The sequence below is a fragment of the Manihot esculenta genome, chromosome 6 (genome assembly GCF_001659605.2).
Source record: "Manihot esculenta cultivar AM560-2 chromosome 6, M.esculenta_v8, whole genome shotgun sequence".
NCBI lineage: Eukaryota > Viridiplantae > Streptophyta > Magnoliopsida > Malpighiales > Euphorbiaceae > Manihot > Manihot esculenta.
In genome coordinates, this window is record NC_035166.2 from 28109927 (window position 1) to 28136552 (window position 26626).

At 33.7% G+C, this 26626-nt stretch overlaps 5 protein-coding genes across 5 annotated transcripts; 1 reads left to right on the plus strand and 4 right to left on the minus strand.

Moving 5' to 3' along the window:
* Positions 1 to 466: 466 nt before the first annotated feature.
* On the minus strand, positions 467 to 2662 carry LOC110617786 (ABC transporter G family member 4). The gene has a single exon (XM_021760781.2). The coding sequence runs from the start codon at positions 2458 to 2460 to the stop codon at positions 661 to 663; it is 1800 nt and encodes a 599-aa protein (XP_021616473.1). The 5' UTR covers positions 2461 to 2662; the 3' UTR covers positions 467 to 660.
* Positions 2663 to 4684: 2022 nt separating this feature from the next.
* Positions 4685 to 6037, plus strand: LOC110617788 (late embryogenesis abundant protein At1g64065). The gene has a single exon (XM_021760783.2). It carries the CDS (start codon positions 5074 to 5076, stop codon positions 5707 to 5709), a length of 636 nt encoding a protein of 211 aa, XP_021616475.1. The 5' UTR covers positions 4685 to 5073; the 3' UTR covers positions 5710 to 6037.
* Positions 6038 to 8104: 2067 nt separating this feature from the next.
* Positions 8105 to 10282, minus strand: LOC110617787 (membrane-associated kinase regulator 5). The gene is made up of 2 exons (XM_021760782.2): positions 8907 to 10282; positions 8105 to 8791 (listed from the first exon to the last, which is right to left on the minus strand). The coding sequence occupies exons 1-2, from the start codon at positions 9898 to 9900 to the stop codon at positions 8697 to 8699; spliced, it is 1089 nt and encodes a 362-aa protein (XP_021616474.1). The 5' UTR covers positions 9901 to 10282; the 3' UTR covers positions 8105 to 8696.
* A 2172-nt stretch (positions 10283 to 12454) lies between these two features.
* Positions 12455 to 14923, minus strand: LOC110616721 (F-box protein At5g52880). Its single transcript, XM_021759197.2, has 6 exons — positions 14682 to 14923; positions 14196 to 14350; positions 14011 to 14104; positions 13619 to 13809; positions 13104 to 13237; positions 12455 to 12942 (listed from the first exon to the last, which is right to left on the minus strand). The coding sequence occupies exons 1-6, from the start codon at positions 14864 to 14866 to the stop codon at positions 12802 to 12804; spliced, it is 900 nt and encodes a 299-aa protein (XP_021614889.1). The 5' UTR covers positions 14867 to 14923; the 3' UTR covers positions 12455 to 12801.
* A 621-nt stretch (positions 14924 to 15544) lies between these two features.
* On the minus strand, positions 15545 to 21461 carry LOC110616647. The gene is made up of 17 exons (XM_021759080.2): positions 21270 to 21461; positions 20910 to 21170; positions 20399 to 20520; positions 20212 to 20300; positions 20096 to 20131; positions 19855 to 19945; positions 19614 to 19656; positions 19421 to 19521; positions 18889 to 18953; positions 18183 to 18679; positions 17985 to 18072; positions 17733 to 17873; positions 17079 to 17647; positions 16754 to 16889; positions 16590 to 16658; positions 16351 to 16482; positions 15545 to 16127 (listed from the first exon to the last, which is right to left on the minus strand). Exons 2-17 carry the CDS (start codon positions 21125 to 21127, stop codon positions 16014 to 16016), a joined length of 2511 nt encoding a protein of 836 aa, XP_021614772.1. The 5' UTR covers positions 21128 to 21170; positions 21270 to 21461; the 3' UTR covers positions 15545 to 16013.
* Positions 21462 to 26626: the final 5165 nt, after the last annotated feature.

Genomic DNA, 26626 nt, shown 5'->3' on the forward strand with positions numbered 1-26626 from the left:
CATTCTAAGCGTATGACTTTTTATCCAAACAAGGCTTTAGATAGAGACCCGTGACCATTTCCATCCTCATGTCTCTTTGTCTTCATTTCATAAACTTGTATTAATTAACTCTCTCTAATTATAGTTTCAGTAAAGTCCCACCTAATGCATTAATTATTGTTTTCTTAAAGCCAAACTTATCATTGGATTAGCAAAAGCGGCCTTAATCACCATAGCTTAGTGATAATTTTTTTTAAACTCATGAGTAAATGGGTAAAAGATCTATAACCACTCATTTTAGTTTTTGAATATAATTTATGTGATAGTAAATCAAGAATAAAATATAATTTTTTTTTTTAGTTTAGGGATTGTTGGATTATTCTTAATCAAAATTAAGAATATGGTGAATTTTAAGATTATTTGATTATTTTGATTTTTAGAGTTAGAACAGAAAAAAAAAACACACACACACACACACAGGGGAATCTAATCTTTGAACTGAACTTGCATGCTATTATTTTTATTTTTTTTAAACAAACTAATGAAGCTCGAGAAACCATTACAGGAGCTTCGATTTGCAACAAACAGAACCAAAATAAAGGGGAAAAAAAAAAAAGAAGCAGCAAAAAGTATATTTGAAACAAAAAAGATGAAATAATATTGCATCACTTAAACTGGGTTTTACTTTTTGGATCTTGAAACCCTTCTGATCAAGACTAACAAACAAAGCACACGATAGAAGACGAAGAATCCAATCAAAATGTAGATGTTAATCCATCTATGACTCTCTTGCAATCCTCTCTTCTGCAACACATCGCCTCCAGTCACCATACAAGTATGGGTCTCATCGTACCACAGGAAACACTTACTTACAAGGCAAGAATACTCATTGATGAGAAGGGCATCTAGAGCATACTTATACATAGACAAGAAGTGCATGAAAAGCCAGTACTTGGGCATGCTGTCCTGTGAAATGAAATAGCCAGAGAAGAGAAAGAAAGCCCCAAGAAGTATTGTCACCAGAGAAGTTCCAGCTATATAATTTGGTGCAAGTGAGCTCAAGAACAGAACAAATGAATTTGCCATCAAGACGATGACCCATATGACCAAAACAAAGTAAGCAAAAGCTTGCCAGGAAGCGCAAAGACCCACTAAGAAATATATCGACACAGAATATATGATAGCGATTGCAAGCAAGTATGGTAAGAAGACCAGAGTATTTGCTACTAGATAAGAGGAGAGTCTATAAACCCCGCTTGAAGTTTCTCTTAGTATAATTGGCCTTTCACTGATGAAGATTGGGAGTGTTTCAGTTGTGGAAGAGAGAAGAAAGGTGAGAGTGAAGGCAAAGAGACCAAACCTCTTTTCAATTCCTTGCTTGTCGAATCCAATGTTGATATAGATGGTTCCTAAAACAAGACCAACAATAAGAGCTTCCAGTGTATTTGTCAACAAAAGCTGTCTTGTTCTGTAAATAATCTTCCAAAACCTATTATAAAGAACAAGGATTTCATGGAGTCTTGAGCTCCTATATCTGATGTCTCTTGCTTTGTTACTAGAATCAGGAATTCTGGCATTTGCATCTGGGGATGAAAGGAGAGATGGTTGTGTACGTGGTTTACTCTCTGGGAGCTGATTTAATATTTCCATGGCATATTCAAGGGCATTGAGCTGAGGAGGGACAGTAAAGCCATTAGAGAGCAAGAAACTTTGCAGGGAAGAAAGCGTTCCATGGTGAACGACAGTTCCTTTGGATAACAAAAGTATTTTATCAATGGTAGAAAGGATCTTGAAGCTGGGCTGGTGAATGGACAAAATCACAGTACGATAACGTGATGTGGCAATGGACTTGAGGGTTTGCATCACATTAAGAGCTGATTTACTATCAAGGCCCGAAGTGGGTTCATCGAGAAGTAAGACCGCAGGGTCATGGAGGAGGCTCAGCCCTATTGAAACGCGTCGACGTTCACCGCCTGACAGGCCAAGAGCTAGCCGGGCGTCAGCCAAGTGCTTTAAGTTGAGCTCATTGAGAAGAGAGCCAACAATATTAGCTATTTCGGATGATTTTGGGTGGAGAAGTCGAGCAGCGAAGGTGAAGGTTTCAGAAACAGTGAGCAAAGGCAGACATGCATCGTGCTGCGGGACATAAGCAGAGAGCTTGCGAAACGATGAAGGGTTGATAGGATAGGAATTGAGGAGGAGAGTGCCAGTGGTTGGGGAAGTGCGGGCAGCTAAAATGTCGAGTAGAGTGGATTTTCCAGCTCCGCTGGGGCCAACAATGGCAAGGATTTCAGATGGACAGGCTGTGAAAGACACATCCTGGAGAATACAAATTGGTGGAGTTGCAGTGCAGGGTTTGAAGAGGAAGAAAGGCAAAATGGTATTAGCTATGGTGGTAGGTTTTACATAGCAGATCGATGAGGCTGTTAAGTTGTAAGTCTTGAGTGAGGCCAGTGGTTTGGATGGTATTTGGAGCTCCATGGATGAGCGGATAGAAAGAGAAGATGAAAGGGCAGAATCTGAGGTTTTGAGGAATAGATATAGAGAGTGGACTTTGCCATTTGAGTTTTTGAGTACGTATAATGGTGGTGGCGGATAAGAAGAAGAATATGGAAGAATTAAAAAGTTTAGGGCTGCCAAAAGTAGTGGCCTTGAATTACAATATTTACAGAGAAAAAATGAAAAAAAAAAAATTCATGGTATATGTATAGCCGTTGTTTATTGAGATTTATATGAAATCTAATGATACCCGATTTGTATAATTAATTTTTTTTACATAATTGAAATATAAGAGAAAAAAGGAGTGATCATGCAAATTAATCGATTGCAAAAATAAGAATCCAATCCCAAAGCAGAGAAAGAAAACATTCTTTTTTTTTTTTTTTGGCATAATTATATTATTATTGATAAAAGGTGGAAAGTAGAGAGCTACATGATGCATCCAAGTATAGGAATAGTAAGAAAGCAGACAGCTGATTAGATTTGCAAGCATGAAATGTTGGTTGAATAGGAGAGAGAATGAAAATGGACAAAGCAAAAGTTAAATCAAATGTGGAACTGAGACCCCAGAGATTAGTAGTAAAGTGGTGGTTAGATCAAATTTGGATCAGATAGATATATGATGAAAAGGAACATATATCATGTGAAATTTCTGAAATAATAACATTATTAGTCATTTATAGAATCAATGTGACAAAAATAGTAGTGGTGGATTGTGAGTTTGTTAAAGATCAATGGGTTGATATGGTTCACGAGTTCACTGTTTACTTCTCTCTCCTAATCATTCCCTCGAAGGAAGCAGCGTGGACAACCAGCCAGTTCCCCCCTCCACTTGACGACGAATTTTGCATTAAGTGTGTTTCAATCCGTGATCCCTTGGCCCACATGTGAAAAAAATTTGAACACAAAATTGTTAATTGAAATTTGAAAGGGCTTGAATTTTTTTTCCATGGATAACCGTGGTCTATGAAGACGAGACTCTCAAGTCACTGTCTGTCATAGTTTTATAGTATGGGGCCCAGAAGAGAATAAAAGCAATTAATTTAGATGTTACGTGGTCAATATTAGGAGCATCAGAAATTCTCCGAGGACAATTGCCATGCAAGAGCCTTTCAAGTTGCTTGCTGCCTTCTCTTCCTCTAGCTAATGGCAGTTGTGTTCGACGGTCGTGGCTAGTTGAGGTGTTTCCAGACTTCTATTCGAGTTGGGCTTGTTAGTGAGTGGGTTTGCTTCGGCCTCATGGGCCTGATCTTATGGTGGATTGGGCTTTTACTTTTAGATGTTATACTTTGCTATTTGGGCCTTGATTTTGCATGTAAAATTGGAATTATAGGGCGGAATCCATACACGCATGTACGATTAAGCAAAAGTCTGAACCGGGTTAATATCATGGCCAATTAAGAACTTATCATCTAGAAATACTGATGTAATCATTTAGAAAAAATATGATCCAATAGACAGCATGCACGTTGCAGCAAACAGCCTTCTGCGACCAACTTAGAAGAGTGATCAAGAAAAGGCTTTCTACCTAATCCACTAATGCGACAATCCAAGCTTCCACCACCAAGCTTATATTACATGTTTGTAATTTTTCTTTTCCTAAAACAACCACAACTGGTCAAACATATGGGAAATTCAAACATATATCTTTTTTTCCTCGTACAAGCCTAATTTTTATTTTTTATTAATTACATTTCATTTAGCTCAACAGGCTTTATCAAATAAGAAACAGAAGCATCATCCAATCATTGCTTTGGACTTTTTATATTAACATATACCTCTATATAGGCATAATCTATATATACACTGAGTTATTGACAAAACCCAACTTTGGCAGCACCACTGTCTTCTTGAGGATGAGGATTTATAAGGACATTTAAAAAAAAAAAAAAGGCTCAGTTTATCATATTATTTTGAAAATTAGATGTTTTGATACTACCCAAAAATAATTGTATGAAGTTATAGATACAAGGACATATTCAAGTTTGGCACTACCGGCAGTGGAATACAAAAGGAAATAGCCATTAATGCATGGGAATCAGAACAAAAAGATGAGCCAAAACTTAGAATTTAATCAGATATCCAAGATGGTAAAAGTTCAGCTCAATTCTATATGACTCGATTACGTGTACGAGGGACAAAGCAAACTTCAAGTTTTAAACAAGGCAACACCAAAGGCAGTGTGCTGCTGAATTTTAAAAAGCCTCGGCGAGCAATTAATGCAATTGGCCTGTTACTTTGGTTGCATCACATATATAGTTTTGTATAGGATCATCCCACAAAAGAAGGTTCTACTGCTGCAATCATCATGAAACTTGAATTTCATTAATCCATCTACTAGTCAAATATCAAAGTCATCCAAACGCGTCTGATACAGAAAACCGAAAGAAAAAAAAAAAGCCTCTCCTTTGTTCACATTCCAGGAAAGTAATATTCTATTTTCCGACTTATATTCTCGCTATTGTGAGGTTAATCATCCATAAATAGCTGCCCACTAGACCCCCCATTTGACTCACCACGTATTTTTTCTTCTTTCTGAATCCCAACAGCAAAAACAGTGTAACTTGGAGAACAAAGACTTTTAGAAACAAAAGAATGGCAGAGAACGAGCAACCAACCCATCCCATGGTAGCCAACGAAGAGTCAGGTTCAGGCATAGAAAAACCGAAAGAGCTGAGCAAAAAGAAGCGCATGAAATGCATAGCCTTTGCTGTGGCTTTTACAATCTTCCAAACTGGAGTAATATTGGCCTTTGTACTTATAGTTTTGCGTTTCAAGAGTCCAAAATTTAGGGTACTTTCTGGCTCATTTCATAATGATCCATTTCAAATTGGCACTGAGGCAGCTCCTTCCTTCAACTTGACGATGAACACTCAGTTTGGGGTGAAGAACACCAACTTTGGTCACTTTAAGTATGAAAAGAGCACTGTCACATTTGAATATAGGGGCACAGCTGTTGGAACTGTTATTATTGACAGAGCACGAACCAGGGCTAGATCCACTAGAAAATTCGATGCCATGGTGGTGCTGAAGACGGATAGTGTGGCTGAAAATATTGAGCAGCTAGGTAGAGATATCAGTTCAGGGAAGTTGCCACTTACTAGCTCCTCCAAGTTGGAAGGGAAAATTCACTTGATGAAACTGATCAAAAAGAAGAAATCTGCTCAAATGAATTGCACCATGAACGTTGATATCCAAACAAGAACCCTCCAGGACATCGTCTGCAAGTGACCAGCTTGATTTTGCAATATATGATTCATGTTTCTTTCTTAATTATTTTTTTCAATTGAATTTTTGCAATTGGGGAGTCGGATAGTTTTGGTGAGGAAAAACTTCTCTGACTCGTTCATGGTGGATCTAAGATATATGCGATCTACTTGGTTGTATATTGGATTCATTATGGATTGGATTAAGAAAATTTTCTCATCGTATGCTTAATTATTCTTCGTATTTTTTGTGATATTTATGTTGAAATATTTTTAATACTATATTTTATGCAAGGTACAATGTTGTAATTTTAGATAAATCCTATTATTATTATTATTAATTTTTAAAAAAATGGAGATCGGAAGTGTAGAATATGAAACCTTTTAAATTTATTCAAATTAAATTTATGAATGTAAATTCTATTATTTTATTTTTAATATTAATTAATATTTAAATTTGACACCATTTAATTTAAAAATAATTTTATATTATATTATAATATAAATTTGTATAAAATTTATTATTTAATGTGGCATGAAATTAATTAGATGTAAGCATATAAGTATTTAATGGTTGACTAAAACAAAGGAAAGGATGATGATTAGTGTAGTTTGAAAGTAGTTAGGTCTGATTCCACACTTTGGCATGGGACGTGAAGTCGGGAACTACGGACTTGAGAGGAATGGATCCATCATTTTAACTTTTCGACTTCTAATCCAACAAATCAACCCAAGTCAACGTTTGGGTTTTTTTTGTGTACTGTTCTGAGTTTAAGACATTGGGTTTAGCTGCTGCTTGTTGTCTTGTCTTTTTAAATGAATTGGCCCGTTAATTTCTGTAGCCTAGGCCCATCCTGCGCCATTTCGTACTCTCGTTAACGGAGAAACTGGATACTGCTTTCTTTATGTCAATAAAAATTTTAGGGAAAACTGTTTCTTAGATTTTTTATCGTTGAAATATATTTGTTAAATAGTTAACGAAAATATTTTTTTTAATTAAATATAAAATTAAGACATTATTGAAAATCATTTTTTTAGATTTTTAAAAAGTCTTATTAACACCTTAATTTTTTAATCTCATAATTAATTTTAAATTGATTTTTTTTCCAGAAATTTTAATTGAGTTAAGAGTTAAAAAAACAACTATTGATTAGGTAGACGTGGATCTCATTCATGCACGGCTCAACCTTCAAACTAAAGTAAACAATCCTGCGAGTTCTATGTTACATTTATCAAAGTAATTTGGGGCACCCAATATTTTATAATAATTATAAATTATTTTATTTGATGTGCTAAATTCATTTGAATGTAATAAAAATTAGTACAGAAATGATAAAATTTTCTTCACCAGTTTACATCCAATGAACGAAATCAACCGATCAATTATGTCTCCTAACTCCCAAAGACTATAATTTCCCTAACCAGAACGGTAACATTGGAAAATGGGGTCACATGATATGCAGCAAAAATAACTACATCACCTTTGAGCCAAAGGTTACATTAACAACACAAACAAGTGTAGCATCTCCATGCCGGGCTGCCAGGTGACTAGTGGGAACAGTGTCTCTTGGTGCAACGTAATTCCTCTTAAGAAGGACACTTGTAATGAAGTGGCAGCATCTCCAATGGTGTAGTTCAATGAACCATGTTTTCAGCATTCTTGTCTTAAACGAACACAGTTATGTCCACCCATTTGTTATTTGACCTGGGGGCAATAATCTACCTCTTGGGAGGAATATGTAAATGTAACATGAGTCCTGTCCCATATGCATGTAGTCCCTAGGGTTTTCTTTGTATGATGTGTGCCATCTTGGAATGCTAGTTGGCTTGTTAAGGGCATTGCTGTATACTTTGAATTTAAGACTACACCCATCACCCAGAGATCCGGAGATCATATTGTTTCAGGAGACCATATTGTTTGCCGGTTGAAGTGGGAGTGTGGTAGAGTCTCTTGGCATTTAATTCAAAATTTTAAATATTTATTTTAATATTTAATTATTATTTTTATTATTTAAAATTTTTAATTATTTAAATAAATTATAGGATTTATTAAAATTTTTAAAATTTTAAGGATGGCTGAACAGTGGGAGCAACTGCCAGGATACTATTAGATGTGCTTTTTAAAAATCAGTCTTTAACTACTTTATTACCGTTTTAAAGTGCTTTTTAAAAGCAAAGATGTTGCCATTATGAAATTATTAGGTCCCAGGAACTTGTTGATTTGGTCTCTTTCATTTAACTGTTCTGGTGAAATCCACAAACTGTAAGAATCTTTGGTATCATTACCAATTTCCCACATACTTAAAATTCTATCTACTCAATTGCATTGTTCTGGTTTGGAGACCACCAATTTCAAAGAAGATAATCATAACACAACACCGTTTTACACTTTTACTTAATCCAGAAAAGAAATTTGCCAGTAATAGAAAAAAATTTCCAAGTTATGATCATTTGCATCACAGGACAAGCCATCAGAATTTGAATCTGCAGTCTTGAGCTTGTCCTTGAATGTAATGGATGAGAACACATTTAATTCAGTACAAGGTGCAAATTAACAGTGAAGTAATTTTCATTTCAGCTTTCAAATGAAGAAATGATCACATCAACAACCAACCCATATTTTCAAGGAAACATGATCAACTCCAGAATACAAGACCACACCAGCCAATGGTATTGATACACAATGGGAAACAAAAATCAAATATCAGACTTGGTTTCAAGTTTCTCATAATGACCCATCAACTTTACAGACATCAGCAATGGTACCCTTTTGTCCTTGCACACCATCATGTCCATTGCTAAACTAAGGATCAAAAACTAACCTACCTGCCTAGCTCCTTTGATTCTTTCTGTTATTTTTTATAAAACCATTTTCTCTTTTCTTTACAGCAAAAAGAAAAAAAACAAAGATCCTGTTCAATTTCTTTTCTTTGTATTGCTTTCGATTTCACAAAACAGCATATTTCCCGCTTTTTTCTTCCTCCTGGTACAGAGGAAAAGAGCTTGAAAATGCTAATTATTTCCTTTGTCTTCATGGGAATTTCTCGGTGAAGCCATAGATTTCTCATGCAAAGGATCATTTGCAAATCGCGAGAAGAGAGAAGAATCTGAAACAAATCGAAGTTAAAAAAATATTAGAAACTTCATGTGTAATTAAGCACATAGATTGTAGTCATAATTGAAAAAAAAAAATTATACAAACACTAGTATAAACAATCATACCAACGGAACTAGAAGAGCTGAAAGATTTCTTGCAATGCAGAATGGCGCTTTGGATACCGTCATGCTGCAGAAGCAGGGAATCATCTCTCCTATTAACCGTTGACGGCATAACAATGGTGGCCGCCGATGCGGATTTGCTCTTTCCGAGATGCTTACGGACCACTCGAATCCCTGCTGGAATACTCCCCTGTTTCTCCTTCTTTGGAGAACAAGAAGGCTGCGTTGCCGGAGAAGATGATGGTGATGGCATTGACAATTCCCCCGTGAATTTCGGCTTCTCGCTTTGCCTTTTGGAAACTTTGATGTACAGGGGCTTGATTAGCTTCAAGTACTTTCGTATTACCTCCTTAGGGAATCTCTTTGACGAATCATCTGAGATCTGCTTTCTCAAACTGTTATCCCTTGTGAATATAGGAACATTTGCAGCTTCTTTGAGCTTGAATTTAACCGTTAAGAGCTTGCTTTCTTGCTTTTTGTTCTTTGCGGTATCAACAAAAACGCTCTTCATCTCTGATTCCCCTGTTTTTCCTGTTTGGTGCTCTGCCATTGACTTTGATTTCTTGAACATAAGGACTCGAAATCGTGGCGCTGATTTGAGGAGGGAGATGGGGGACTCAGGTTTTGAGATGGGTTCAATGGGGAGGATCTTTCTTTTAGACAGATCAGTAGCAGCGAGAGAAACATTTGGTGGTGCAAATTTGCGATCAATATTGCCGGCTTTGTTGGCCCAGCTGTGTAGAGTTTCTTCCTTAGAGTCAAATGCGTCAATATGGTTGTCTAGTGGAATGCTGCTTTTGTTTTTGCATTTACTGTTGTCAAAATCAGGCACAGTAAGCTCCAATTCAAAGAATGAGTCTTCCTCTTCATTGAACTCATAATCTGCGTCGACCACAGTTGATATAATTTCGGTGGTGTCACTGTTTCCAATAGAGGGTCGGTGGGCTTGGTTGTGGAGGTTGGGTCTCCAGAACTTGAGGAAGTAAAGAGCTTCCATGGTGGAGAGAGAGAGAGAGAGAGAGAGAGAGAGAGAAGAGAGCTAAGGGAGAAATAGGAGTGAGGGACTTATGTAGGGTTTTGGAAGGAGGGTTTTTATAGTGGGTGCAAGAGAAAGACGGAACGAGAGGAGGGAACGAGATAAAGACAGCTTTTGCACTTCGTTTTAGGTTTGTGAATGTTGCAGCATTGAAAATGGCGTTTCAAAGGAAGCAGAGAGAGTCAAGCTTTCTGCTTTTGCAATGGAGAGAGAGAGAGAGAGAGAGAGAGAGAGTAAAGAAGAGAGGTCTGCTTTTGTATTTGTACGAAAACGTTTTGTTAGTTTGGGTGTTTTTATTAACAAATGGGAGGTCCCAGTCCCAGGCTTAGCAGTCTGACACAGAGTATCTATAGAGGAAGCCATACTCTGTGAGGTTGAAAGTTCAAACCATCTACGGATACAGGTGAAATTCAGAATTCCCAGTCGCAGGCATTTTTGAATTTGACGAACCTTACTATTCATCCTGAATTATTTCGCCAAATCTCTCATTCTTCTTTACATTTAATCATGGCCACGTATATTCTAGTCAAAGTCAAGCTTAGATTAATGTCCTAATAATTCCAAGTCATATGGGCAAAAGACGTAGACATTGCCAAATTCCCATGTCCATGGCCAGTAAATTAGGCCTCGGGGTAAAAGCCTTAAAGCGAAAATGAAAGGGCTTCCATTTTTATCAGAAGAGGAAATGGACTCGTGAGTTGAAAAGCAGAGGAGAAGGAGGAGGGTGATGGGAAACTTCCAAAAAGAGAAGAGAAAGCACATAGGCCAAAAAGAAGAGAATAGGAAACGTAAGGTCATATTGCAGACTGGCAAGCTTGGTAGCAGAGAGGGAACTTTAACTTTTTAGCAGAGAGTCTTTTGAGTCTGAAATTGGTTCCTTTTACAAGGCAAAGCCATTGGTACAGCCTGGGGGCACGCATGTCATGCTTTTGGACCCCAATCTTTAAAGAGTGTCCACAGTCCAATCCCTTTAACCCTACAGTTCTTTTCTGGTCATAGCCTCAGAGAACCAACTCTTTTGCCTAAATAAAGCTTTGACTTGGAAACATAGCTTGGCTGAGCTTTACCACTTCTTTTGTTTCTGAAAAAATATCATATTTTCAGCTCATAAAATAAATGGTCTACAGGGAAGCTTATTTGCTCATCATTTTTATGCATCTCTGCCATACGGTGTCGTAATTAGTTTATCAGGGTTGTGAAATTTTGAAAGAAATCAAAAATGGGTTGATGGAAAAATGAAAGATTGTGGCATGCACGTCTTTGATGGGTAGCTGAGTTGAAACATGTTTAATATTTAAGGGGTGGAAAACAAAAGCCATAAGCTGACTCTATTATCACAATTTAATTGAATAATGAGTAAATAACAACACCACATTCTTTTTTTTTTTTTTTGGGAAAAGATAATAATAATAATGATAGTGGGCATCGCAGGTCATAACTGCACCCAAAATCATAAACTTTGTTTTAGTTTTGGTGTTCCTTTTTGTTTAAAGGAAAGAAGGGCGTTGGCCCCACCTTCGTTCATCTTTCCATACATATTTCATATCAGGTGGATGTTTTACTATGCATTATTCCCATCTAATATTTTTTCTTTTTGTATTCAATAGCATTCTGTTACTTTTTGAGCTTTTCTATGGGATTTTTGGTTTTACCTGCGTCTCTTCCCCCCCAACCTTTTTTTGGTAATAATAATAATAATAGGACTCCATGACATGTCCTATCTGGTCCATATGCAATTATGAATTCAATATCTTATTTAACTTTGTCATACAAATAAGAATTATTCTTATTTTATTTTTTGACTTATTAAATTTAAATTCAATGTGGTGATGTATTTTTTTAAATTATAATTTTAAGAATAAAATTAAATTATACGTAATTGTTTTTCTTAACTACTTTTCTTTAACTACTCATAGTTATTTAAACTACTAGAAGTTTAAACTTTTTTTTTTTTTTTTAAATGAAAATTGAGAATCGAAAAAATAGAATTTGAGATATCATAGATACACTTACTATGAAACTAAGCCTGTAGACTAAGCCTGTAAGTGCAAGTTTAACTTTTCATATGCCAACAAATTCGTGATTCAGATCCTGGTAAGAACTGATTCTCCATATTCAAATTCAAATATTAATAAATCAAAGTAAAAAAAGGAAAATCATATTGCAATAGAGGTATTCATTTCAATACTAGAGAACACATAGATATGGCCGGCCAAGTCAGGACCACGGCCCACTGAAACCCAACCAATTGGTTCCTAGGCTACGAACCATATATCCAATGGCCTAACGACTCGGGACCACGGCAAAAGCAATTCTTTTTATTATTATGATTATTATATTAATTTTATCAGAGATAAAATTGATCATTTAAGGTAACTGGGCTGAAGCCCATCAAAGTCCAGCAAAGAAAATCAATAATAATAATAATAATTTTATTATTATTATTATTATTACGACAAGCGCCCACTTACCATTAGTGATAATTAATGAAAATCAATCAAATTCTGAGCAGCTATTCGGAGGAAAATAAATAAATAAATAAGAACCAGACCACCAAATTTTTTCCTCTTTTTTGAACTGAGAATTTCATTCCTCAATATTGGTAGAGCCTTGAGAGTTCAAGTCACCTATTGCAATGCGAGGATTACCACTAATAATTACTTATCTGTAGGTAAACTTGAGCATGTTGACAATGACTTGGAGGTCCTTCCCTTTTGTAAATCTCTTTAGCATCTGAACGTGACAGGGTTCAGGACTGAAAAACCTGTAAAAGCTAATCAACACTATAAATGAGACCTTCATTAGTTTCAAGGCATCATATGTTTGAAAGATCCTCCTAACTGAAAAGATGGCATTTTTCCTTTACTTGTTCTGAACCTTCTGATATCTACCCATGTATCTGGGGTAGGCCCACAACCTGTGGATCGACCCTTCGTCTGATTCACTGTCACTGTCTGAAGAAGATGGAATTGATGATGATCCGTATAATAAATATTCAACAACCTAAGACAGACAAATACTTTAATTAAAAGAATGCAGCAATCATGTTTCAGAAAATTCAATATAACTTATGTATGGCACTTCATGTAATGAATATGTATTATTCTGTTATTAATGTAAAGTTTCCAACACTGAATCTGAAGAAAATAAGTTTCATTTGATACCTGGTGAGCAGATACAGGCAGGATTTGCCAAAATCCACATTCTCCATTACAGCATTTCATATTATCTACCCAAACTATTGTTTCACAATTAACACAATATCCCCTGTTAGATGCTAACCTCTTTGATGAATTGCCTGAAATCCAGAGGATAAAATAACATTACTCAGAACTTCCAAAAAATAAAAATTGAATTCAATGATTTTTTTAGGAACATTATGCATGAGAGAAAGAGAGTGGCGCCGTAGATGTTCTGAGAGGCACACATAAGTTGATGTTGACAAAAACATCTACTTGCTCGTCACATGCACTGCAAAAATTAATGCACATAGCAAATTGCCGAAAAAGAAATTTGCAAAGACTAGACGGATAATAAAAACCAAAGCCATGACTGAGATATTTTCAACAATGTAGGTATTGCCTCTTTTATTAGTCCTCTGCAGACATGTTGATCTACTCACAGTCATATGGCAGTAAATTGTCAAATACATGTGCAACAAGATGTCTGAGCAGCATACCCATATATTTTCTTTTAAAGGCCTCTCTCCAATCAATACTTGTTCTAGCATCCGCATGCTCCTGCAAAAGAGTGAACTCCTTATTTTCACCCTGCCTTCCGTTCTGCAGCATAGTGTCACACTTGCTACCAAAAAATATAGCATAGAGGGAGTGCCACAGCTGGTTATTGTGAGCTGCGAAATTCCATGACCTTGACACGAGGAAACCAGAAAAGCATCAATAACAAGAGACTATATTATGCATTCGGACATGCTTATGGCTGTAACTTGTAATTAAGAGAAAAAATCAATGAGTAGAATGGTCTGACTAATTGATTTTATGTTAATTCATTGGTGGTACCGGAGAAGGTAAAATAGCTGCTGCAATTTAAGTTTAAGGAAATGAAAATTACCAAGAGACTAGGCTGACAGAAACTAAAGACTGGATATCCAGGAAGCTGAAGATGTGTAATAGAACATCTTGTGGCAATTCAGTCGCAGCAGGAGCTGAAAGTATGAAAGGAAAACAATTACAGCGGATTTGACAAGTAAGAATTCACCAAAATACTCACAAAAATTTTTCTCGATTATTCCTTACTTTCTTCCTCCTGATGAGCTTTAGAGCGCCTCTTATGAGCAACCTTTGAATGTTTAAATTCTGTTACAGCCAAAATTTTCCTCTGTTTGGGCAATACAGCCTCTGCGCTCCTGAGCAGAAGATGGGCTGCTGAAACAGCGCTGCATGTCTGTATTCTAAAGGGAAACAAAGACCCAAAAGTCAAGTGCCATTTAAATTTACCAAAACAAGTGAATTGAGCAATTACTTTCCTAAATTATTAATAACCCAATACATCGCATTCAATTCGGGAACAAGGGGTGAAAATTCATGTTCAGGCTCATACCAAGATCTAAAACATCGGACTTTGATTCAAATTCGAATAAAAAAATTCAATTGATTAGCAAGGGTCAGGAATCTTATCCAATGAAGTAATCTTTAGCACGAATTGGGTACAGAAAATTCACTAATGATATCGATAAAGATAACAAGTAAATCACATGATTTACAAAGACAAAGGCGACTTACTCAGGAAGGAGACGAATGGCGGTGAGGGTGTCTTGGTAGACGACGGATTGAAGATTCTTAGGGAGTTTTTGATAAGCTTCTCTGAGAATGAAGCTGAGATCTTTGCAGGCTACTGGGTAATGGTGGATTCTTGACAAAGCTTCCTTAAACGCTAGCTTCTGGTATCTTTCAGTTGAATTCGACATATTGGAGCAGAGCGGAAAGAGGAGAGAGGGGAGGGGTCACCCGACGTACAGTTTCATCACGAGCTTTAAATAGCTATCCTCTAGTGGATAAAATGAAAAAAAAAAAAAAAAAAACCTGAATTTTCTCAAAATGGGGGCGATCATCAACTTTAGTGCTGGCTAAAAAAACAACCACCATTAGTCGGTTCTTTTTCATTTGAAATATTAAAAATAAAATAAATTAAAATTTTGAATAAATTAAATTGAGAACATATCATTCACTTTGAGTTCACTCCTTTAGAATTTTATAAAAAAATTAAATTTAAAAACAAATAAATTTCACTGAATTAAACAAATTAAAATTTTTAACAAACTAAATTGAATTGATTTAGTTTATTTCGATTAGATTTAAAATTTGAACTTTTACGTTATTTTAAATTAATTTTGAATGCAATTCATTTCTAATTCTATTAATAAATAATCTATAACAATCGCAAATTTAAATCAACTAATTGTTATCGCATGGCACCAGTTCAGGTAGAAATTTCTCATAGTTCAAACACTAAACATTGTCTTAAAAAGTTATTGTTGAAGAGGGCCTTTAATCAACTTTCTGAGGATCTTGCTAATTGTTTTTGGCAGTCTAAAATGTAAGTTCTGCACTTTAGTTTTTTAATCTAAAATGTTCAATCACACATGTAGTTTAAATTCTACAACATTAAGTATGCTAATTTATACAAGGCCAATTTACAAATGCTACTGTACGAGGATATTGTCACTTTGTCTAATAAATCCAATATGAACGATTCCTCCCAAATACCCATATGCATTCCAAGTGCCTCATCCTCAGAACATCATTACAATACCAAATGACGTGTCCAATGGTCTTAAGCTGGCCTAAAAAACACCCAAAAAAAAAAAACCTTTCTTTTTTGTATGGAATACAAATTTCGGACAATTTCAGAAAAACACACTGCACCCTGACACAATCTTTGCTGGAGTTGCTAGAATTTCATTCTGAGACTCGGGTGCTGCTGCTTTCAATTCAGTGCTGCATTTGTTGTTTGCCTGGAACAATTATATTTCACTTGCAGCAACATGGACTTGCTTGAAATTTGGCCTCCTTTGTATTACTAATGTGCCCCCTAAGCTGACAGCTTTTTACAATCTAGAGGAAGTAAGTCAATTGTTGCTTCTTCCTTGAACCTCCTTCTCCATACAACTCATTCCATTGCTTTAGCTCATTCATTATTGAACCCTCAGATGCGAAACTAGCAGCAACCTGCATAGTAAAGTATTGATTAGAGAACTTTTTATATATGTGGAACTTTTATCCAGAAACTGAAACTAGTGTGACTCCATTTGGAAGATCTCGAGTTAAATCTAGTGCCAGCTACTGGCATCAGAAATCACAAGTTACCCTTTTAGGGCTAAAAGGTTTGAGTCACAAGAAGAAATGCTAGAGATCTGACAGCTAAAAAGCCTAAATTTGCTTGAAAGGTTACCTGATTCTTTGCCTGCCTCATATCTTCCATGTTTAAAGCCCTCAGAGTAATCACTCGCTCCTCTTTGTCTTCTTCCTTTGTGCTTGAATCTTCTTCTGAGCTTGCGTCTTCTTCAGCATTCGGCTTTCTTTCCTGCAGATTGATTGTTGGAGAAAGAAATTCAGAACAAAAATATTTTAAAAATGAGTCAAATGAAATAATACAGAGAAAGGGATGCTTAAGAAGGGAGAGAAGATTACTTTATCCTTCAATCTCTCCTGCTGTATTAACTCTCTAACAGGCCGATAAGCGGCTGTCGTGCACAAGTTCTGTTTACAAGTAGTCATTGGTATGAGCTGATTACAAATTATTTGATTGATAAATACTCCGAATATGTGGGGAAATAATAAACAACTGGACAAACCTTGAGATCACTTCCACTATATCCTTCTGTCATGGTTGCAAGTTCCTTGAAGTCCAGATCTTCAGTTTTCTCTTTTGCCAGAAGAGTTTTCAAGATCATTTCCCTACTTTCAATGGATGGAAGACCAACCATAATTCTGCTTGAAAAAAGAAAAAGGAGTTACAGTAGTTAGCAAGCATGATCTAATTTTGCAACACTTTCAGACGATTTATGATTTTGGTAATGGAAGACCAAAAATTTAAGAAAGCAAACATAAAAATCTAATTGCAAGGGACAGGATGTACTGATCAAGAAAGAAAAAAGGAAAATGAAGAAAGAAATTTACCTGCGCTCAAACCGCCGAATAATTGCTTCATCAAGGTCAAATGGCCTGTTGGTTGCAGCAAGGACAAGAATTCGCTCACCGGGTTTTGTCAACAGTCCATCCCAATGCGTCATGAACTCATTTTTTATCTTCCTCATGGCCTCATGTTCACCAACTCTAGTCCGCTGCCCAAGCATGCTATCAACCTCATCAACAAAAATGATAGTTGGGGAGACCTTTGCAGCAAGTGAAAACAGAGCTCGGACATTCTTTTCGTCTTCACCAAACCATTTTGAAGTGATGGTAGACATTGAGACATTAATGAAACTTGCTCCAGCTTCATTTGCAATGGCCTTGGCCAGCATTGTTTTTCCTGTTCCTGGAGGGCCAAATAGCAATATGCCTTTGCAAGGCTTAAGAAGTCCACCTTTGAACAGGTCTGGTCTTCGAAGAGGGAGCATGACTAGCTCCTGAAGTGATTCTTTAGTCTCATCCAAGGCTCCAATATCTGCAAATGTCACTCCAATCTCACTTGCAGGGATAACCTCTGGCCTGATTCGTTTCTCGAATTCATTGTCAGGAGGAACTTCCTGCCATGAGCAACACAAGTATGTAAGTGACACAACTAAAATCATATTAACCTCCATCAACTAACTAAGATGACTTTTTGCTTACAGGTGCTTTAGCTGGAGGTAGATTCTCCCCATCTTTCTTTGCTCCAGGGACAGATTTCTCTATTTCACCCTTATTTTCAGGGGCTGAGGTTTCAGACTTTGATTCAGTCTTTGCACCAACAGCCTCTTCCCCTTCGGTGTCCTACAATTGATTAAAATGGGATCAGATGTGATTATTAAGAATATCAATACTATCAACCAATTTCTGTAATCTTTAAATCATGGAAAAAGATTATCATAATATAGGACAAACCTTGCCAACTTCACAATTTGTTTCCAGTTTCATAGTATCTCTCCCACCAGATTTGCCTTCTTGGAATATACTCAATCCGTGGGACAAGCTGCTCAAGGGATGGAATCATAGTAGTTAAAAAATATACATGTTTTTTTTTTGTTTTGTTTTTTCAGAGGATCTCATAAGCATATCAGCGAACAAAAAGTTGGTATCTACCTCTTAGATGATATAACAAGCTTTCCATTTCGGTATTCTGGATTCTTATTATTCATCAGATGATATGATATTGCTGATACCACAATTTCTTCTATGTAATTGCTAAGAACCATTGTGTCTGCGTGACAAATTGAAAGCAAATCATCACATTCAATATCATTTGCTGCAAGTACCTCAACAATGTGGTTTTTGTTATCCTGGAACTGAATCATCTTCATGTCCTCTTCCAACTGTGCCTTCCAGCTGACAAGATCAGTCTCATCTTCTGGTGGTGTAATCTCAATAATGTACGGGAATACCATGGTGAGTCTCTCATCTACTTGTCTACAATCATCATCTTGGTCCACCATATGGGAGCCAAGTATCAAAATTGAACCAGAAAGTTTCTTCAAGAATTTTCTGAAAAAATTGTACATCCTTTCTGATTGGAGAAAAACCTTCTCCACGTTCCTAAGATATAAGATGATAGAACTTCTTTCTGATATTGAAACCAATACCTGTAAGAACAGAAATATAGATAAGCCAGACATTGCTATTTATTTGTTTATAAACAGAAGCAGCTGTCACCTAGCAATTAAGCACTGTATATGTACATGTATCGAAAAAGGAAAAGCAGAAATCTATGCTTAAAATTTGGAACAATAGCATCATTTTAAGTGAAAGTTAACAAAAGGATTCTTGAATGTAGTAAGAACCTGAGCTTTACCTTGTAAAGCGATTGTAGAAAGAGTTTCTCATCGAAACACCAGCCACTCACTCGCTTGAGGGAAGCTGAAACACAAGAATCCCAATTAAGTGGTCAATGTACTAATATCTGCAAATTGTGCAGCAAGTGCTAAAGATGAAGCAGAAGACTTCGATCCTACATTACTACCTCTCTGAGTAAACCCCATATGACTAGCTCCTCGGTTAATTTTATCATTAAATAATTTACTATTTAGTCTCTATAGTTTTGAAAAACTTATTAATTAATTCCTCAAATTTTTAAAAGGTTGATTAATTAGTCTCTCTATATCATTGACATTTTAGATTTTTTTATAATACTTAACGGCTAAAACTAACAGAGAGACTAACTTGTAGATTTTTTAAAACTTCAGGAACATTTTTATGCATTTTTTAAAATTGAAAAACCAATTATTGAGTTTTTTCATATCATAGAGACTAAATAGTAATTTTTTCAAATATTTATATACAGAAGTTTTATATTATACAAGATGAGATGAATTTGGATCTGTAACCTGAATTTGTGGGAGCAAATTGGGAGGCCATGCTACTCATGTCAGAGGCAATAGAGGCATTTCTACGTACTTTGCCATGATTATTCGTACCTTCCGTACCTCTGTAATTACAAAGACAGGTTCAGAAGTATTAAGCATCTAATCCAAATCTATGTCTCCACTGTGGGATACTACTGGAAGGTGTAGATGGTACCTTGATCTAATATCCAAACTACTGCTTTGCCGACGTAATGTGCCTACAAGAAAATTCATGATTAGGGGTTACCGTCAAGAAAATAAGTTGAGATGAACAGCATGAACAAATATACTGAAAAGACAAGCAAGTTATGTGAAGATCTCAACAGGCTCTAATAGCAGCATAAGCAATTAGAGCAACAACAAGATGCATCCATTGAGAAGGCTGTACGACTTCTTCTAACAACAGAAATTAATACCTCTAATTTCTTGTTGAGGAGGCATTGAGAAAGAACCAAATAAACTGGACATTCGTTCCAAAGTTGCCTCTGATATGGATCTCTTTAAAGACTACAAGGAGAAGCAAGTAAATCAGAACACTGAAATCTACTTGAAGTGATAAACAATTGGCTCCTCTCAAAGAAACAATGTGCATATATATTTCACAATCAATAACCATTAAACAATTTCACTTATCAGCGAAAGCCAGAGAATGCTTACAGATTCCTTTTTAGTGCATCCATATTTGTTCTGCATCTGTAGCAAGGAAAACATTGAAGTATAAGTAAAACTCAAAGGCAGGTGAAATCAAACATTTGAAGGTATTGCAAACTGACCTTGATGGAAAAATCAGAAACATCCAGTAACAGCAATTTGGACTCAAAGTAATGCGCTAAAGCCTTGGCGAGCATTTGCTGGTAAAGTTCTTCAGAAGATTAAATGACAACAAAATTAGGTTTCAAATACTTTGAAAGATAATATTCAAACTGAAAAAATTACAAGGCATAAATTCCCCTTGCTTACCAGTAGGTCCTGAGAGCAAAATGGCCCTACTGGCAGGTGAGAGATTCCTGGTGTGCCTGGAAACGTCCGAGTGCTTTAAATGGATATATGCAGCACTCGTCAATGAAACCCGAGTTATATCACTGCATATTCCCATCATCAAAATCAAAACATGAGAGAATGAAAATCAACCTAAAAATTGCAGTTCAGAACCATCATCTGAAATAATGTCATGGAAGTACTTGTTAGAAATATTATATTATTATCTTTGTATCTCACCATTACCCAACTTTTTTCATCTCCAACAATTCATGAAGATTAAATGTTGAAGAGAAAAAGAATTCTAAAATCTAACAAAACAAAAATCATTGCTGAAAATTTAGGAAGTATGAAAACTTCATGCCTTAACAGAGAATAAAAACATAACAAGACAAGATCACTGTGAACCTCAATATCATTTAAATGCGCAGATAAACATAACCCAAGAAAAAAAAAAACGATTTCTAATTTTAAAGAGGTGAAGCATAACTACCTGAGATAATAAGGAAACTCGTCAAAAGTGACCTTACTGTCTCTGCCATCGGTGACCTGTCTGATCAACTCATGCTCAATCTGCTCAGCGGAAATATCATCTGGAGAACCATTTCCACCAGCCCGTCTATTCGTGCTCTGCCCAGATGCCAATCCCAGCCCAACCCCAACTCCTACTCCTACGCTCAACGCAGACAACAAGAAATTCTTCTGCTCCATCTTCTTAATTTTTCTGTCTCCCCTCGTTTGTCTCTCTGTTTTCCTAGTCAAACCAAGAACATCAAAAAGTAAAACCTCAAATTTGTACCAGAAACCATGATAAAGAAAAGCTTTTGAGCACCCAAAAAACTCGTAAACCTACTTGTTAAGGTAAAAAAAGAATCAAAAGGTTATGAAGGATTTGCAAAACAAGAGGGGGGATCAAGAGATTCAAGAATTCAAAGAATCAAATCAAACATTGAGGGGAATGTTACGTATATTAAAATGGGTCTAAGAATAGAACGTTAGTGCATAAGCTTTTTGACAGGTATGAGTTGAGCTATGCGGTCTGGCCCTCTCCAACTATTTATAGCATCCTCTATTAATGGACGTTAATTGGCAGCCGGAAAAAACTGAAATTTTTTTAAAAAATTTAATTTACTTTGCTTTTTGACTTAACGGGACCGTCTAATCTCGGTTTCTTTCTTTTCTTTTCTTTTCTTTTCTCTTCTTTTTCTTTTTCGTTTTCTCTCCTCTTTGCCATTTTCTTTTATGCCTATTTCTTGGTCGCTCTCTTCTCTATTTCTCTGCTTTTTCATTTCGTGGGTTTCTTAACCTGCCTTTTTTTCATTTCTTTTATTTGTTTTATTATATAATAATCATATACCTACTTCCTCTGCCCTACCATGATTTCTCATCTTTATTAATTTCTTTACTTTTCATGTATTATTATAAAAATAGCATAAATGACCCTTTAAATGCTTTTTAAATACATTAATTAAAAAGTTAAAATTAAATTCAACACACTATAAAAATTTAGTCTGAAATGATACTTTTGTATTTTTTATACAAAATTCATTTTATTTTTCAACTACATATTTCTTTAGACACGTATTTATAAAATAAAGGAGAAAATTGGATCGGTGGTTTACACAATAAAATAATATATTGGATAAAATTTAAATATTGTTAGAAATATATATTTAAATGTGGATATATATAAGATAAAATAAAAATTTTAAATAAAATAAGATAATAAATTCTATATAAAATTTTATAAAATAAAAGTAATATTTTAATATTGATAATATTTTATTATGATTTATGTGATTTAAATTATTAAAATTTAATATATTTTAATATTAAATTATCTCCATAATATTACCTCAAAAATGTTATAATTTGAAGCAATTGGAGGCCAATAATTGAACAACGTTCAAATGCCAGCTTAGGCACGAAATTTTAATTTTCCAAAAATTGCAAACAAGATCTGGAATTACTGCATATACATATAATTAGTTTACTTGCGCATTATGCGAATATTAAAAATTTTTATATTATTGTTGTATAATATTATTTTATAAAATAATATTTTTTATATAAATTCATAAATAAAACATTTTCTTCAAAATTTTAAATTTAAAATAGTAGTAAATATAAATTCATGCATTATAAAACTCCATCACAATAAAAAAATTAAAAATTTTAATATTTATTATCATATATTATTAATATACAATAATAAATTTTATTCAAAAAATTATATTCTTAAAACAGTTTATTAAATTTCAGCAGTAATGATGATGTCAAAAAGAAAAATTATTTATTTTATCACAATATATTTGAAATATGTAAATTTTTTTAGTGCTAAAGTTTAGTATATCAATCCTGTCAAGTGAATACAATTATATAATAATATGAATGACTTTACAATAATATAATATAAATATATTTTACCATTAAAAAAGAATAGAATTATCTTTTTAAAATATTTAGATAACTCATCATTCAATTTCTATTTAGTTAAGAGAGTTAAATTAACTGTCGAAAATAGTGCAACCATGCATCATATATTAGATGATAAAAAATAATAAAAAAGAAAAATTTTAAAATATGAGTCATTTGAAATTGGTGAGAGAGATGTGCTAAGAAATATATGAAATAGAGATTATAATAATGAATTTTATATAAAATGCATAATGTGGACAGTTATTAATATAATAAATTGTAGTTATTTAAATTTAATAACTTGGTTATATAATATTTATAATAATTAATTTAATGTATTAAAATCACAATTTTATTTGTATTATATTTTAATTATTTATATTTATTAATTTTTTTATAGTTATTTGAGTTAATAAAATTTTAATTCGATAATATTATACCATTAATTTTATTAATTATTTTATATTTTTATCATAGTTAATATTTTTTTCTAATAATTTTAATCAATTATATATATTTATTCTATATAATTATTTATATCATATAGAATATTTATAATTAAATTATATTAATCATGATTTTATAAAATTATTAAATAAAAAATAATAAAACTGCAAGATAATAAAATCTTTTTATATGGTCTTTTTGTTATAAAATTATTGTTATATAGTAAAAGTGATTTTTTTATATAGTGTTTACTCATTTTTTATAAATATATGTTTAACATTATATTTATTATTAAAATAAAAATATAATATTTTCTTAATAATAGAAATACAATAAAAATTTTATTATAATATTAATAATCTAATATGTTTAAAAAGTAATAAAACATTAAAAGTTACATAATAATGACAATAAATATAATAAAAATTATATTTATTATATCAAAAAATAGTTAAAAATTAAACAATTATATATTAACAGTGATTCAAAAAAATAAATTGTATTTATTATAATAAAAATTATATTTATTATAATAAAAATTATATTTATTATATTAAAAAGTACTAAAAAATTACAAGATGAACTATTAATAGTGATTAAAAAATAAATTATATTTATTATATATACATTATTTATTATTTTATATAAAAATAAAATTATAAATATATAAAAAATTATAAATATTTAAATATATATATATATATATATATTTATTATTTACAATATATATAATAAATATTTATGATTAGATATTTTTGGCCATAGGTAGTAAAACATTTTCAGAATTAACTTTTAACACAATAATTGAAGTTAGGTGTCCCACGAATTCATATTTAATAGCATTATTAATCTCCAAGCATTTGGGTTTTGGCTCATATTTACCACTCTCTCCAATATGGATTAATTACGCGTAAGTCTTTAATTAGTCCACAGAAAATCTCAATTACCAAATTACAAATTTTTCAAACTTTCAACAACTTAATTAACAGCAAGAGGCTTACCTAAACGTATCAAACTGTCCATCCTTCACAAGAAAGAAAAAAAAAAGGTTAATTGCTTGGTGGTGTGTGAGAAATGCTGAAGAAAATTGAGCCAAAAAAATGGTAATTAGAGATTAGATGTGTTTAATACAGAGGATTAGGGTTATCTTTTGGGTCATTGCTTTACAGGGCAGCACAAGGACAAGTCAAAATAAAATAAAGCTTATCTGCACGTTTCAACTTTGGGTTGAAATTTCATTGCCTTCCGCCCAATACGAACTCACCACCAAACCACAGCTCCACATGCATAAAGTAGAATTGCAACTCACAACATAGAATCAAAGAGCGGCTGTTCCGTCTAAAAATTTTTTAAATGAGATTTATTATTTAATATAGATAATATTCTATTCTAATTTTTATAATTTAAATTATTAAAACTCAAATTTAATATATTTTAATATTAATTTACCTCAAAAATGATATAATTTGAAGCAATTGGAGGCCAATAATTGATTACATTAACATTTGAAGCAATTTTAATTAACATCATTTTAGTGAGTTAAAATTAAAAGGAAGAATTACTCTAGTAAATCAATAATTAAAATATTTATATATTTTATTAATTACAATATAAATTATTTCTATTTATAAATAAGGACATCCAGTCGTTTCAGAATCCATCCACGACGAAAGACTTTAATTTAATATGGTGAATTGTCAGGAAAGGGTTTTATAAAGCCATAATTAGCCTCAAGACATTAGAATTTCATTTCCTTTCTTCAGTGACAGTCAGTTGGTGGCCCCTCTCTCTTTTAACTCCCCTCCAATTTTCTATTTCATTCTTCATTTTCCTTGTGCTTCTATGGTTTTATAAAGTAGTTTTTTTTTTTTTTTTAAATAAAGTTAATTAAAAGAAGAAGAAGAAGCAGACAAAACAATGGCGGCCCCATCAGCCATCACATTTGATTCAGCCTCGCACCACCATAACCTGTTTGGACTTAATTGGAAACCCATCGATTTTCATTGCCTTTTTCCATCTTCAGAATCAAAATCATCAATCTTATCTCTGCCACCTCCAACACTTTTCACATTATTAATTTTCGCAGACCCCTATTCTTTATATACATATTAGTTTCTAGAAAATGTGGATCAAGGAAATTAATTAAAACCTATCAATCTTTATAAGCAAAGTGTAAATTTGTGTTGTAGTTTTTTGTATGTGAACAACTGAGCCAAAAAAAGAAGCTTTTGCCTTTTGGTATGGTGGGTGAAAGATTTTACATAAACTAGTTAAAAGTATAGTGGCCAAAAGATTTTTGAATGTCGATGCATGTGCAGCTGAGGTGGAAAAAGGACTCTCAAGCCTTAAGCCTCAAGGACAATGCATGGTAAATGGGTCTATGCCCGAAGGATAGATCAAAGGAATCTCATTATGCATATATATAGATGCGTATAGATTCTCTTTTTATTCACCCTCTTGATAATAACTTGATAAGAGCTCTCACTGCTCAAGTTTCCAAGAAAACTTTTCCTTTTTTGGCAAATTGGTGAATCAAGGGCCCATCTGAAAGAGCATTGTTCATCATGGACCCAACATATCTCCAATCGTTGAAGTTGGCGAATCGCTTAGATGATAGACCCCCACTCACCCATCAACCACAATTGAACGGAGAGTTCAAAAAACATTAAAAAAATAAATTAAAAAAAAAAAAAAAACTTATTATTTAAACTCTAGCTGTGTTGTCACCACACACATACTTTTATTTGCGTTGCTTCATCACTTGTCTTGTCTTGCCATTTGAATCTGCAATAAGGCATGCAATAATTGGTGGTACGTACCATTTCTTTTTTATAAATGCAAAAAATTAATCATTTTTATTTCATATTAATAAAAATTAGAAAGTGGTTCTCGCCATCATTATGGAATCTTTTAAAATTTTGTGCAAGTGTAAAGCTGTACTTGGTTAATGTCACAGCTGATTCAGAAACCTCAACAGTACACTTGTCAGAACACAAACAGTTAACAAAAGTGTTGGGCTAAATAACTGTATTATAGTTGCAATGAAGTTTTTTAACTTCGTTAAAAACTAACTAAGTTACGTACGATAATTTCTAGAAACTTTGAATCTTTACGATATGGACCTAAACCAGAATCCTCCACCATCAACCAATAGCATTACTCAACCCCTATCAAAATCTGCCCTTCCATTATGATCCCTTATTTTACAAGAAAATATACTTTTAATTTAATTACTAAAATTAAAGATCATCATCCATTATCCAAATATTAAGGACTTCTTGCAAGTCCAAGCTTAAAAGGATGGATTTTTATGATAAAGCGTAAATGAATTAAATTATTTATGTA

Excerpts from the sequence above, each read along its gene's own strand:
- LOC110617788 (XM_021760783.2), top strand. The coding sequence starts at position 5,074 with ATGGCAGAGAACGAGCAACCAACCCATCCCATGGTAGCCAACGAAGAG.
- LOC110617787 (XM_021760782.2), bottom strand. The coding sequence starts at position 9,900 with ATGGAAGCTCTTTACTTCCTCAAGTTCTGGAGACCCAACCTCCACAAC. Across the intron at positions 8,792-8,906 it reads CAGCTCTTCTAGTTCCGTTG|ATTCTTCTCTCTTCTCGCGA; the intron begins GTATGATTGTTT and ends GATTTGTTTCAG.
- LOC110616647 (XM_021759080.2), bottom strand. The coding sequence starts at position 21,127 with ATGGAGCAGAAGAATTTCTTGTTGTCTGCGTTGAGCGTAGGAGTAGGA. Across the intron at positions 20,521-20,909 it reads GAGTTTCCTTATTATCTCAG|TGATATAACTCGGGTTTCAT; the intron begins GTAGTTATGCTT and ends GGGAATATGCAG. Across the intron at positions 17,648-17,732 it reads TACCTCCAGCTAAAGCACCT|GAAGTTCCTCCTGACAATGA; the intron begins GTAAGCAAAAAG and ends TGCTCATGGCAG.
- LOC110617786 (XM_021760781.2), bottom strand. The coding sequence starts at position 2,460 with ATGGAGCTCCAAATACCATCCAAACCACTGGCCTCACTCAAGACTTAC.
- LOC110616721 (XM_021759197.2), bottom strand. The coding sequence starts at position 14,866 with ATGTCGAATTCAACTGAAAGATACCAGAAGCTAGCGTTTAAGGAAGCT. Across the intron at positions 13,810-14,010 it reads TCTGTCAGCCTAGTCTCTTG|GTCATGGAATTTCGCAGCTC; the intron begins GTAATTTTCATT and ends CCTCGTGTCAAG. Across the intron at positions 12,943-13,103 it reads TGCCTGTATCTGCTCACCAG|GTTGTTGAATATTTATTATA; the intron begins GTATCAAATGAA and ends TGTCTGTCTTAG.